At 42.4% G+C, this 11,352-nt stretch overlaps 1 protein-coding gene across 1 annotated transcript; it reads left to right on the top strand.

Moving 5' to 3' along the window:
• Positions 1 to 7,446: 7,446 nt before the first annotated feature.
• On the top strand, positions 7,447 to 11,122 carry LOC121547444 (protein Tob1). Its single transcript, XM_041858736.1, has 2 exons — positions 7,447 to 7,700; positions 9,005 to 11,122. The coding sequence occupies exon 2, from the start codon at positions 9,176 to 9,178 to the stop codon at positions 10,166 to 10,168; it is 993 nt and encodes a 330-aa protein (XP_041714670.1). The 5' UTR covers positions 7,447 to 7,700; positions 9,005 to 9,175; the 3' UTR covers positions 10,169 to 11,122.
• The last annotated feature ends 230 nt before the right edge of the window (positions 11,123 to 11,352 follow it).

The following is an 11,352-nucleotide window of genomic DNA, read 5'->3' as shown; positions in this document are numbered from 1 at the left end:
TGGAGGCTGTTATAGAAACAAAGGGGGACCAACTCCATATTTATGCCCATGATGTTGAAATGAGATGTTCGACAAGCAGGTGTCCACATACTTTTGGTAATGTAGTGTATATACTCTATACTGTAATTCGTAGCATACAGATAGCCTTGATTCATTATTTGGTCAACTCACAACCTGAATGCAGTCATGTTGTGGGCAAACAAGAACAACAACAGTATTGGCCTTGGTCTGTGTCCAACGGCTCTTGCAGTGTCTCTTCATGGCTCCATCACACAGGATCCTCCCTGGTGGGACTCATCTCTCACCCCTACAGAGACCCAATCTGGAGAGAGAGGGGGAGATAGGGGGAGGGAGAGCGAGAGAAAGATGGAGAGAGAGAGACTGAAAAAACATCAAAATGTTTCCCTTTTTATCTACCGGAGTCAGTAGACTCAAGAGTTGTTTATGTTTTGTGTCCTGAGGCAGCAGAAAAACATGTTGCTGAAAAAACTGACAATTTACTATAAATTAATGTAAATCATATTATAATCAATTCTAATATTGTATTGAATCGACAGCATGCTGCTTTTCCCAGACTACTGAATGCACTGCATTAACGTCCATCCCCTGAGTTGGACAGAGTTTCAGGCTGAACAAATCAAGCATTTCCGAAACATTCTTGCCCCTTTTGTCTGGGTATTTGGGGCAGGATATACTATTCAGTCTCAAATCTGTTCCCCTCTAAAACACACCCTCCCTCCCCTGAACCCCACTTTCTCAACTGTATAATTCATTCATGCGGTGTTGTGTTTATTGTGCAAACCCGGAGCTCTGGAGTCCATGTTAGGTAAGAGTGGGCTGTGACGTCAAACACCTTAGGTCTAGCAGAGAGAGAGAGAAATAGCTTAAGCTCTACACAGCTGCTGTGTTAAGGCACAGAGCCACAGACAGACAGAACTGGGCCATTGTGTAACAAAACCACTCACTCACACAGTCTCACAGACCATGACCTTAAAACTAAGTTTCATCATAGGAACCGCTGCAGCCGGTAGCCTAGGGAACTTTAGCCTACTGTTTAACAGTGAAAGGTTACACTCGCACATAATATCCTATTTGCTAAGCAAGGACCCAATCTGCATTTTCGGCTCTAATGTCCATTCATTTCACTATATCCATTCCTCTCTTGCACTCCTAATGTTTAGGAAAGAGAGTTCAGAATAGCCCTGTAACTTCAGATAGGGGCGTATACAGTTCAGAGCGTGCTTCCAATCAGTGGTCATCTGTAGCTCAAATGGTAGAGCATGGCGCTTGTAACGCCAGGGTAGTGGGTTCGATCCCCGGGACCACCCATATGTAAAAATTTATGCACACATGACTGTAAGTCGCTTTGGATAAATGCGTCTGCTAAATGGCATATTATTATTATTAGTAGTAGTAGTAGTCAAGGCATATCAAAATGTCATTGAAAAGCTCTACAGCCTGTACAGCCAATGGTCCAAGTACATAAGGGAACCTCAGCCACCCTAGTCACGGCCTGTTCACCCTGCTACCATCTAGAAGGCGAAGACAGTACAGGTTATCAAAGCTGGGACCGAGCGACTGAAAAACAGCTTCTACTGTATCTCCAGGCCATCAGACTGTTAAATAGTCACAACTAGCTGGCCTCCGCCCAATACCCTGCCCTGAACTTAGTCACTGTTACCACCCGGTACTCTACCCTGCACCTTAGAGATTGCTGCCCTCACTGCTTTCAGAAAGTATTCACACCCTTGACTTTTTAAAGTGGATTAAATAGAGATGTTGTGTCACTGGCCTACACACAATATCCCATAAAGTCAAAGTGAAATTATGTTTTTCGAAATGTTTACAAATTAATTACAAATCAAAAGCTGAAATGTCGTGAGTCAATGAGTATTCAACCCCTTTGTTATGGCAAGCCTAGATAAGTTCAGGAGTAGAAATGTGCTTAACAAGTCACATAATAAGTTGCATGGACTCACTCTGTGTGCAATAATAGTGTTTAACATGATTTTTTAAAGACTACCTCATCTCTGTACCCCACACATACAATTACCTGTAAGGTCCCTCAGTCGAGCAGTTAATTTCAAAAACAGATTCAACCACAAAGACCAGGGAGGTTTTACAATGCCTCGCAAAGAAGGGCACCTATTGTTAGATGGGTAAAAATACAAATAAATCTGACATTGAATATCGCTTTGAGCATGGTGAAGTTATTAATTACATTTTGGATGGTGTATCAATAGATCCAGTCACTACAAAGATACAGGCATCCTTCCTAACTCAGTAGTCGGAGTGGAAGGAAACCGCTCAGGGATTTATGGATCAACAACATTGCAGTTACTCCACAATACTAACCTAAATGACAGACTGAAAAGAAGGTAGCCTGTACAGAATAGAAATATTCCAAAACATGCATCCTGTTTGCAATAAGGCACTAAAGTAAAACTGCTATAAATGTGGCAAAAAAATTAACTTTATGTCCTGAATACAAAGCGTAATGTTTGGGGCAAATCGAACACATCACATCACTGAGTACCACTCTTCATATTTTCAAGCATGGTGGTGGCTGCATCATGTTATGGGTATGCTTATCATCGGCAAGGACTAGGGAGTTTTTTTAGGATAAAAATAAATGCAATAGAGCTAAGCACAGGCAAAATCCTAGAGGAAAACCTGGTTCAGTCTGCTTTCCAACAGACACTGTGAGACAAATTCACCTTTCAGCAGGACAATAACCTAAAACACAAGGCCAAATATACACTGGAGTTGCGTACCAAGACGCCATTGAATGTTCCTGGAAGATCTATGGCAAGACTTGAAAATGGCTGTCTAGCCATGATCAACAACCAACTTAAGTATGAATACTTATGTAAATGAGATATTTCTGTATTTCATTTAGAATCCATTTGCAAACATTTCTAAAAACATGTTTTCACTTTGCATTATGGGGTATTGTGTCTATTTAATCAATTTTGAATTCAGGCTGTAACACAAATTGTGGAATAAGTCAAGGTGTATGAATACTTTCTGAAGGCACTGTACATAGTCATTGAACACTGGTCACTTTAATTATGTTTAAATACTGTTTTACCCACTTCATATGTACAGTGGGGAGAACAAGTATTTGATACACTGCCGATTTTGCAGGTTTTCCTACTTACACAGCATGTAGAGGTCTGTAATTTTTATCATAGGTACACTTCAACTGTGAGAGGCGGAAACTAAAACAAAAATCCAGAAAATCACATTGTATGATTTTTAAGCAATTAATTTGCATTTTATTGCATGACATACAGTGGGGGAAAAAAGTATTTAGTCAGCCATCAATTGTGCAAGTTCTCCCACTTAAAAAGATGAGAGAGGCCTATAATTGTCATCATAGGTACACGTCAACTATGACAGACAAAATGAGGAAAAAAAATCCAGAAAATCACATTGTAGGAATTTTAATGAATTTATTTGCAAATTATGGTGGAAAATAAGTATTTGGTCAATAACAAAAGTTTCTCAATACTTTGTTATATACCCTTTGTTGGCAATGACACAGGTCAAACGTTTTCAGTAAGTCTTCACAAGGTTTTCACACACTGTTGCTGGTATTTTGGCCCATTCCTCCATGCAGATCTCCTCTAGAGCAGTGATGTTTTGGGGCTGTCGCAGGGCAACACGGACTTTCAACTCCCTCCAAAGATTTTCTATGGGGTTGAGATCTGGAGACTGGCTAGGCCACTCCAGGACCTTGAAATGCTTCTTACGAAGCCACTCCTTCGTTGCCCGGGCGGTGTGTTTGGGATCATTGTCATGCTGAAAGACCCAGCCACGTTTCATCTTCAATGCCCTTGCTGATGGAAGGAGGTTTTCACTCAAAATCTCACGATACATGGCCCCATTCATTCTTTCCTTTACACGGATCAGTCGTCCTGGTCCCTTTGCAGAAAAACAGCCCCAAAGCATGATGTTTCCACCCCCATGCTTCACAGTAGGTATGGTGTTCTTTGGATGCAACTCAGCATTCTTTGTCCTCCAAACACGACGAGTTGAGTTTTTACCAAAAAGTTCTATTTTGGTTTCATCTGACCATATGACATTCTCCCAATCCTCTTCTGGATCATCCAAATGCACTCTAGCAAACTTCAGACGGGCCTGGACATGTACTGCCTTAAGCAGGGGGACACGTCTAGCACTGCAGGATTTGAGTCCCTGGCGGCGTAGTGTGTTACTGATGGTAGGCTTTGTTACTTTGGTCCCAGCTCTCTGCAGGTCATTTACTAGGTCCCCCCGTGTGGTTCTGTGGCGGCAGGTAGCTTAGTGGTTAAGAGCGTTGTGCCAGTAACCGAAAGGTCGCTGGTTCTAATCCCCGAGCCGACTAGGTGAAAAATCTGTCGATGTGCCCTTGAGCAAGGCACTTAACCCTAATTGCTCCTGTAAGTCGCTCTGGATAAGAGCGTCTGCTAAATGACAAAAATGTAATGTAAATGTTCTGGGATTTTTGCTCACCGTTCTTGTGATCATTTTTGACCCCACGGGGTGAGATCTTGCGTGGAGCCCCAGATCGAGGGAGATTATCAGTGGTCTTGTATGTCTTCCATTTCCTAATAATTGCTCCCACAGTTGATTTCTTCAAACCAAGCAGCTTACCTATTGCAGATTCAGTCTTCCCAGCCTGGTGCAGGTCTACACTTTTGTTTCTGGTGTCCTTTGACAGCTCTTTGGTCTTGGCCATAGTGGAGTTTGGAGTGTGACTGTTTGAGGTTGTGGACAGGTGTCTTTTATACTGATAACAAGTTCAAACAGGTGCCATTAATACAGGTAACGAGTGGAGGACAGAGGAGCCTCTTAAATAAGAAGTTACAGGTCTGTGAGAGCCAGAAATCTTGCTTGTTTGTAGGTGACCAAATACTTATTTTCCACCATAATTTGCAAATAAATTCATTAAAAATCCTACAATGTGATTTTCTGGAGAAAAAAATGCTCAATTTGTCTGTCATAGTTGACGTGTACCTATGATGAAAATTACAGGCCTCTCTCATCTTTTTAAGTGGGAGAACTTGCACAATTGGTGGCTGACTAAATACTTTTTTTCCCCACTGTAAGTATTTGATCACCTACCAACCAGTAAGAATTCCGGCTCTCACAGACCTGTTAGTTTTTCTTTAAGAAGCCCTCCTGTTCTCCACTCATTACCTGTATTAACTGCACCTGTTTAAACTTGTTACCTGTATAAAAGACACCTGTCCACACACTCAATCAAACAGACTCCAACCTCTCCACAATGGCCAAGACCAGTGAGCTGTGTAAGGACATCAGGGATAAAATTGTAGACCTGCACAAGGCTGGGATGGGCTACAGGACAATAGGCAAGCAGCTTGGTGAGAAGGCAACAACTGTTGGTGCAATTATTAGAAAATGGAAGAAGTTCAAGATGACGGTCAATCACCCTTGGTCTGGGACTCCATGCAAGATCTCACCTTGTGGGGCATCAATGATCATGAGGAAGGTGAGGGATCAGCCCAGAACTACACGGCAGGACCTGGTCAATGACCTGAAGAGAGCTGGGACCACAGTTTCAAAGAAAACCATTAGTAGCACACTACGCCGTCATGGATTAAAATCCTGCAGCGCACGCAAGGTCCCCCTGCTCAAGCCAGCGCATGTCCAGGCCCGTCTGAAGTTTGCCAATGACCATCTGAATGATCCAGAGGAGGAATGGGAGACGGTCATGTGGTCTGATGAGACAAAAATAGAGCTTTTTGGTCTAAACTCCACTCGTCGTGTTTGGAGGAAGAAGAAGGATGAGTACAACCCCAAGAACACCATCCCAACCGTGAAGCATGGAGGTGGAAACATCATTCTTTGGGGATGCTTTTCTGCAAAGGGGACAGGACGACTGCACCGTATTGAGGGGAGGATGGATGGGGCCATGTATCGCGAGATTTTGACCAACAACCTCCTTCCCTCAGTAAGAGCATTGAAGATGGGTTGTGGCTGGGTCTTCCAGCATGACAACAACCCGAAACACACAGCCAGGGCAACTAAGGAGTGGCTCCGTAAGAAGCATCTCAAGGTCCTGGAGTAGCCTAGCCAGTCTCCAGACCTGAACCCAATAGAAAATCTTTGGAGGGAGCTGAAAGTCTGTATTGCCCAGCGATAGCCCTGAAACCTGAAGGATCTGGAGAAGGTCTGTATGGAGGAGTGGGCCAAAATCCCTGCTGCAGTGTGTGCAAACATGGTCAAGACCTACAGGAAACATATGATCTCTGTAATTGCAAACAAAGGTTTCTGTACCAAATATTAAGTTCTGCTTTTCTGATGTATCAAATACTTATGTCATGCAAAAAAATGCAAATTAATTACTTAAAAATCATACAATGTGATTTTCTGGATTTTTGTTTTAGATTCCGTCTCTCACAGTTGAAGTGTACCTATGATAAAAAGTACAGACCTCTACATGCTTTGTAAGTAGGAAAACCTGCAAAATCGGCAGTGTATCAAATACTTGTTCTCCCCACTGTATATACTGCACAGGATGTTGGCGGCACCTTAATTGGGGAGGACGGACTAGTGGCAATGGCTGGAGCGGTATGAGTGGAATGGTTTCAAATACATCAAACACATTGTTTCCACTTGTTTGATGCCATTCCATTCGCACCGTTTTGGCTATTGTTATGAGACATTCTCCCCTCAGCAGCCTCCTGTGATATACTGTATTCTAGTCAAGGCTCATCCTATATAACTACTGCTGTACACACCTTTTGTATTGTTAGGTATTACTGCACTGTTGGAGCTAGAAACATGAGCAGTTCGCTGCACCTGCGATAACATCTGTAAAATATGTGTACTCGACCAAAACAATTTGATTTCAACAGAGCACAATCCTACACGGGGACATGTGTCCTTCCGCCAAACTGTCTGTGTACTACTTCTCCCTCTCCAGCTAATTTTTGCCACAACGTCTCACAATGCTTATTGCATTTCCGAAATAATCATACTGTCTTTTTAATCTTTGGCCATAATTAGAGCAACTACAACAAATGTATGTCTTTTACATTTGAGTCAATACATCTAACCCGTTTTAGTGTCAGTTGGTTTGCTATAAAACTGAGTTTCTTCGATTTACTACTTTCATTGTATATAAACCACCAAATAAGTTAGTTATGTTCATTATCTCAACGATCTTCATTCAACATTGTGACATTATGTAGTCCCAATGCACATGAAAAGCATACCACTACCGTAATAGACCATTGTTATTGACTGACTTGCAAAACAGCCAATTGGAATATAAGATGAAGAAGTTCACGAATGACGAAAGACAAGTTTGGCCAATAGAATAGCGTTATTTGGTATTGACCTCTGAGAGCCATATCACCGCCTACTTTATGTCCGTGGCGGAGTACTACCTATATAAACAAGACAGTCCGCACTTTAAAGGGTAGAGTTGTAAAAACTCCCAGGCAATAGGGAGTTAGCTTGCTCGCCGAGAAAACAGTTATATTCTAAAACTCCAATTGACATCCACATAACTCGACTGGAATAATCATTTAGATTCATAGCAACTGCAGCAGAAGACTTTGTACAATAAGGAAGTAACCATCTATCTATTTTGTTACGTTAGCAAGTTAGCTAACGTTAGCCATTCATTCGTCATTCAATCGGTCTTCAGACAGTGCAAGGACCCTGCTGTGAATTTAACTCTAAATGTAAGTATAATTATTTTCATCACTTTATAAGTCGTTAACAAGGCAGTCATTAAGCATTGCTTGTCAAATCCCTGGAGACAAGCCAACGTTAGACCGCATTCTCTGTCTTGTTTGGGTTGGGTAGCTAACGTTAGGTTGGCTAACGTAACTAACGCGGTAACGTTAGCTGGCTAGCTAGTAGTAGCTAACTATAACTAACGATAGTGTGGTGATATCTAGCCAGCTAGTTAAAAACCCATAAATCAGACTAATTTGAGCTAAAAAACAGAACCAACTTTTTAGCTACCTTGGTGGTCATTGAACAACCGTAAATGATAGGGGCACATTTGGGGCAAGCCAACACACCTTATCCGATGAGCTGGAATCCCCTTCACTGTATTTTCATCAGGCTAAAACCTGTAGCTGTAGCATAGCTGCAGTTTAGCCTACATCCCCTTCACATCCTGGTTGCGTAGCTAGCTAACCATTTTGGTTAATGCTTGCTAGCTACATTATTGATGGATGGATTCAAGTGAAGCGAGGCAAGCTATGATAAGGATTTGGATTGGACGTTTTGATCATTCGTATCAGATAGATAAATATAGCTAGTGTTACCAGTTATTTCTAATAGAGAAAGGCATCTAGCTAGCTATGGCCGTGATCAGAAATTCAATTAGGATTATGTAACAAGGCACTCTGCGATTGCAGCTAGTTCAGCTCACCAGCTGCTCGCTTATATTCTAGCCCAATGTTTGTGCCCGGTTTCTCCTGTTACATCACTAACCAACATTGTTCTTCCATCATCATATCAAATGAATTATGGACGTGAGTGTACAATTGTTCAAATATATTCTATATCGGGCGAGGATACAATGTCTCGGATCATTGGCTAAATTGTTGCTTTAATTGCGCTGAAAGGGCCCATAAGCCACCATTGTCCAGAGGTCAACCATGCTTGCCTTTAGTTGTCACTAATGCTAGAAGACCGCCGGGGAACACAGCCTTATTTATAGCTGCTTATGTTGTACAGCCTGCCTAGACACAGCAATGCAGTGTACAGGGAAGTGAATGGCTGAGCTGTAAATGCAATAAGGCTTATAAGGCCAACAGCTTTCCAATGGTGAGCTAAACTAATAATAGTAATATATGCCATTTAGCAGACAATTTTATCCAAGCGATGTATGGTTGGCCTCGTACATATTACTTGTATGAATATGCAGTTGTTGTACTATTGGACAGTAGATTTAGCCATATAGCATTTATCATATATTTTTTTATATATATTTATTTTTATGTGTTAATTTGTCTCCTCCCTCTTATTCCAGGCTTAGGAACCCTACCCTGTGAAAGAAAGGATATCTGTTTCAGCAACCAGCACATAGTCCTTGTCTCTGTTTGGCCCAAACTGATTACCGCTGCCTTGGAGGTTTTTGCAACGCTCAGGAATACCAACTCAATAACGAAAAAACAAAACCTGCCGGAACCGTGAAGCAGCTATGCAGCTTGAAATCCAAGTAGCACTCAACTTTATTATTTCCTATTTGTACAACAAACTCCCCAGAAGGCGTGTGAACATCTTTGGTGAGGAGCTCGAGAGGCAGCTGAAGAAGAAGTATGAAGGCCACTGGTACACTGAGAAGCCATATAAGGGCTCTGGGTACAGGTGCATCCACGTAGGGGAGAAGGTGGACCCTGTGGTGGAGCAGGCAGCCAAGGAGAGCGGCCTGGACATCGACGACGTCCGGAATAACCTCCCTCAGGACCTTAGTGTGTGGATTGACCCCTTCGAGGTGTCCTACCAGATTGGGGAGAAGGGGCCGGTCAAGGTGCTGTACGTGGACGATAACAATGAGAACAACGGGTCCGAGCTGGACAAGGAGATCAAGAACAGCTTCAACCCAGAGGCCCAGGTCTTCATGCCCATCAGTGACCCTATTGGGGCCTGCTCTGAGTCCAGCTCTCCCTCACCCCCCTTCGGGCAGTCTGCGGCCGTCAGCCCCTCCTTCATGCCACGCTCCACCCATCCTATAACCTTCACCACCGCCACCTTTGCAGCCACCAAGTTCGGCTCCACCAAGATGAAGAGCTCCGGCCGCAACAACGGTAATGGCGGCAACGGTGGAAGCAGCAACAAGGTGGCCCGCACCTCCCCCACCAACAACCTCGGGCTGAATGTGAACACCCTGCTGAAGCAAAAAGCCATGTCCACCTCCATGCACTCCCTGTACGGCCTGGGCCAGCAGCAGAAGGCCTCAGCACTCTCTCCTAATGCTAAGGAGTTTGTGTTCCCAAGCCTCCAGGGTCAGGTGAGCCCCGGTGGAGTGTTCCCCAGCGAGGGCTCGCTCAGCCCGCTGCAGTACAACAATGCCTTTGACGTGTTCGCGGCCTACGGGGGTCTCAACGACAAGTCCGTCATGGATGGGCTGAACTTCAGCCTCAGCAACATGCAGTATTCAAACCAGCAATTCCAGCCGGTCATGGCTAACTAAACCTGACACGACGACGTGATGTTATTTATGAATGACGATGGTGGCTCAAAGAGAAGGAAAAACACACATTAAGAAGAACTGGACTTTCAAGGAAATAATGACGAGGGTCCTCTGAGGAGCTCTGTCTAGTCAGTGAAGCAGCATGTGCCCAAGGGTGTTTTTGTTTTCTCTACCCCCTTGAGTTAGTTTTTTGCTTAAAGCTTGTTGTACAAATGCATCCAAGCTTGGTTACTTAAATTCAACATGCATCGTTGTGTTTCTCTTTTCCTTTTTGCCAACCAAGCACAATTTTTTTTTTTTACTATGTTGGAAAAAACAAAAAATACTCCATAACATAAAAAAAAAAATACAGTCTTCAAGTTCCAGCCTCTTACAGTATTTTACAGGTCGTAAGACATGGCTGATTTTTATGAATTGGCACTACTACATGGGGTTACTTGGTCTTTTTCTAATTGTATAATTTAATTTAGTACAGAGTTTGTAAGATATCAGAGTATATATTGTTTCTATGACATGGTATTGCATTTATATCTTTTTACTACTCCAGTGATCTGTGATGGCTGCAGCAGCTTTTTGTTATGTTTTTTTTTTTTTTTTAAAGAAAGAAATCCATCTTTAAAATGCATCAAATATTCTAAAGATTGTGTACATTGAATTCCACCACTAAGGAAAACTAAGTGTACATCGAGTTGTATTTTCTGTTAAGAGTTGAAAGATTTTGCTATATTATGGACAAATGTAATCGTATAAATTAATTTTGTACCTACATTGTGCAATACTTGATAAAAATACGGTATAACAAAGTATTTTGAGTCAGTGTCTTACATGTCAAGAGGGACTGAGAGTTTATATTGTTAAGTTTGTATTAAAAATGCTTAAATTATATGCTTGTCTTTATTTTTTTTAATTTCATATTTGCACCCTGGTCTTTTTAATAAAATAAACTACAGTCAATGTGATGTGGACATTGGATTTATTGATAAGGACAGGATGCAGGCTTGCATTTATTAGACCCAAAAGCTCATCAGTCATCTTGCTACGAATACATTGGAACTGTAATGTTTTTTTATGAAGGTAATGGACCATTTATTTAGGCTCAATCAGGGCAAGGCCTGACTCCTCACTATGCCAGGGATGGTGTTGGTGTGCTCCATTATAGTAAGGCTGATCAACGCACATCCATT

Source organism: Coregonus clupeaformis, chromosome 31 (genome assembly GCF_020615455.1).
Source record: "Coregonus clupeaformis isolate EN_2021a chromosome 31, ASM2061545v1, whole genome shotgun sequence".
Taxonomy (NCBI): Eukaryota; Metazoa; Chordata; class Actinopteri; order Salmoniformes; family Salmonidae; genus Coregonus; species Coregonus clupeaformis.
Note: the sequence above shows the minus strand (reverse complement) of the source record. Positions and strands in the feature narration are given on the sequence as shown.

Bases quoted from the DNA above. Each gene is read 5' to 3' on its own strand.
- LOC121547444 (XM_041858736.1), top strand. From the start codon at position 9,176: ATGCAGCTTGAAATCCAAGTAGCACTCAACTTTATTATTTCCTATTTG.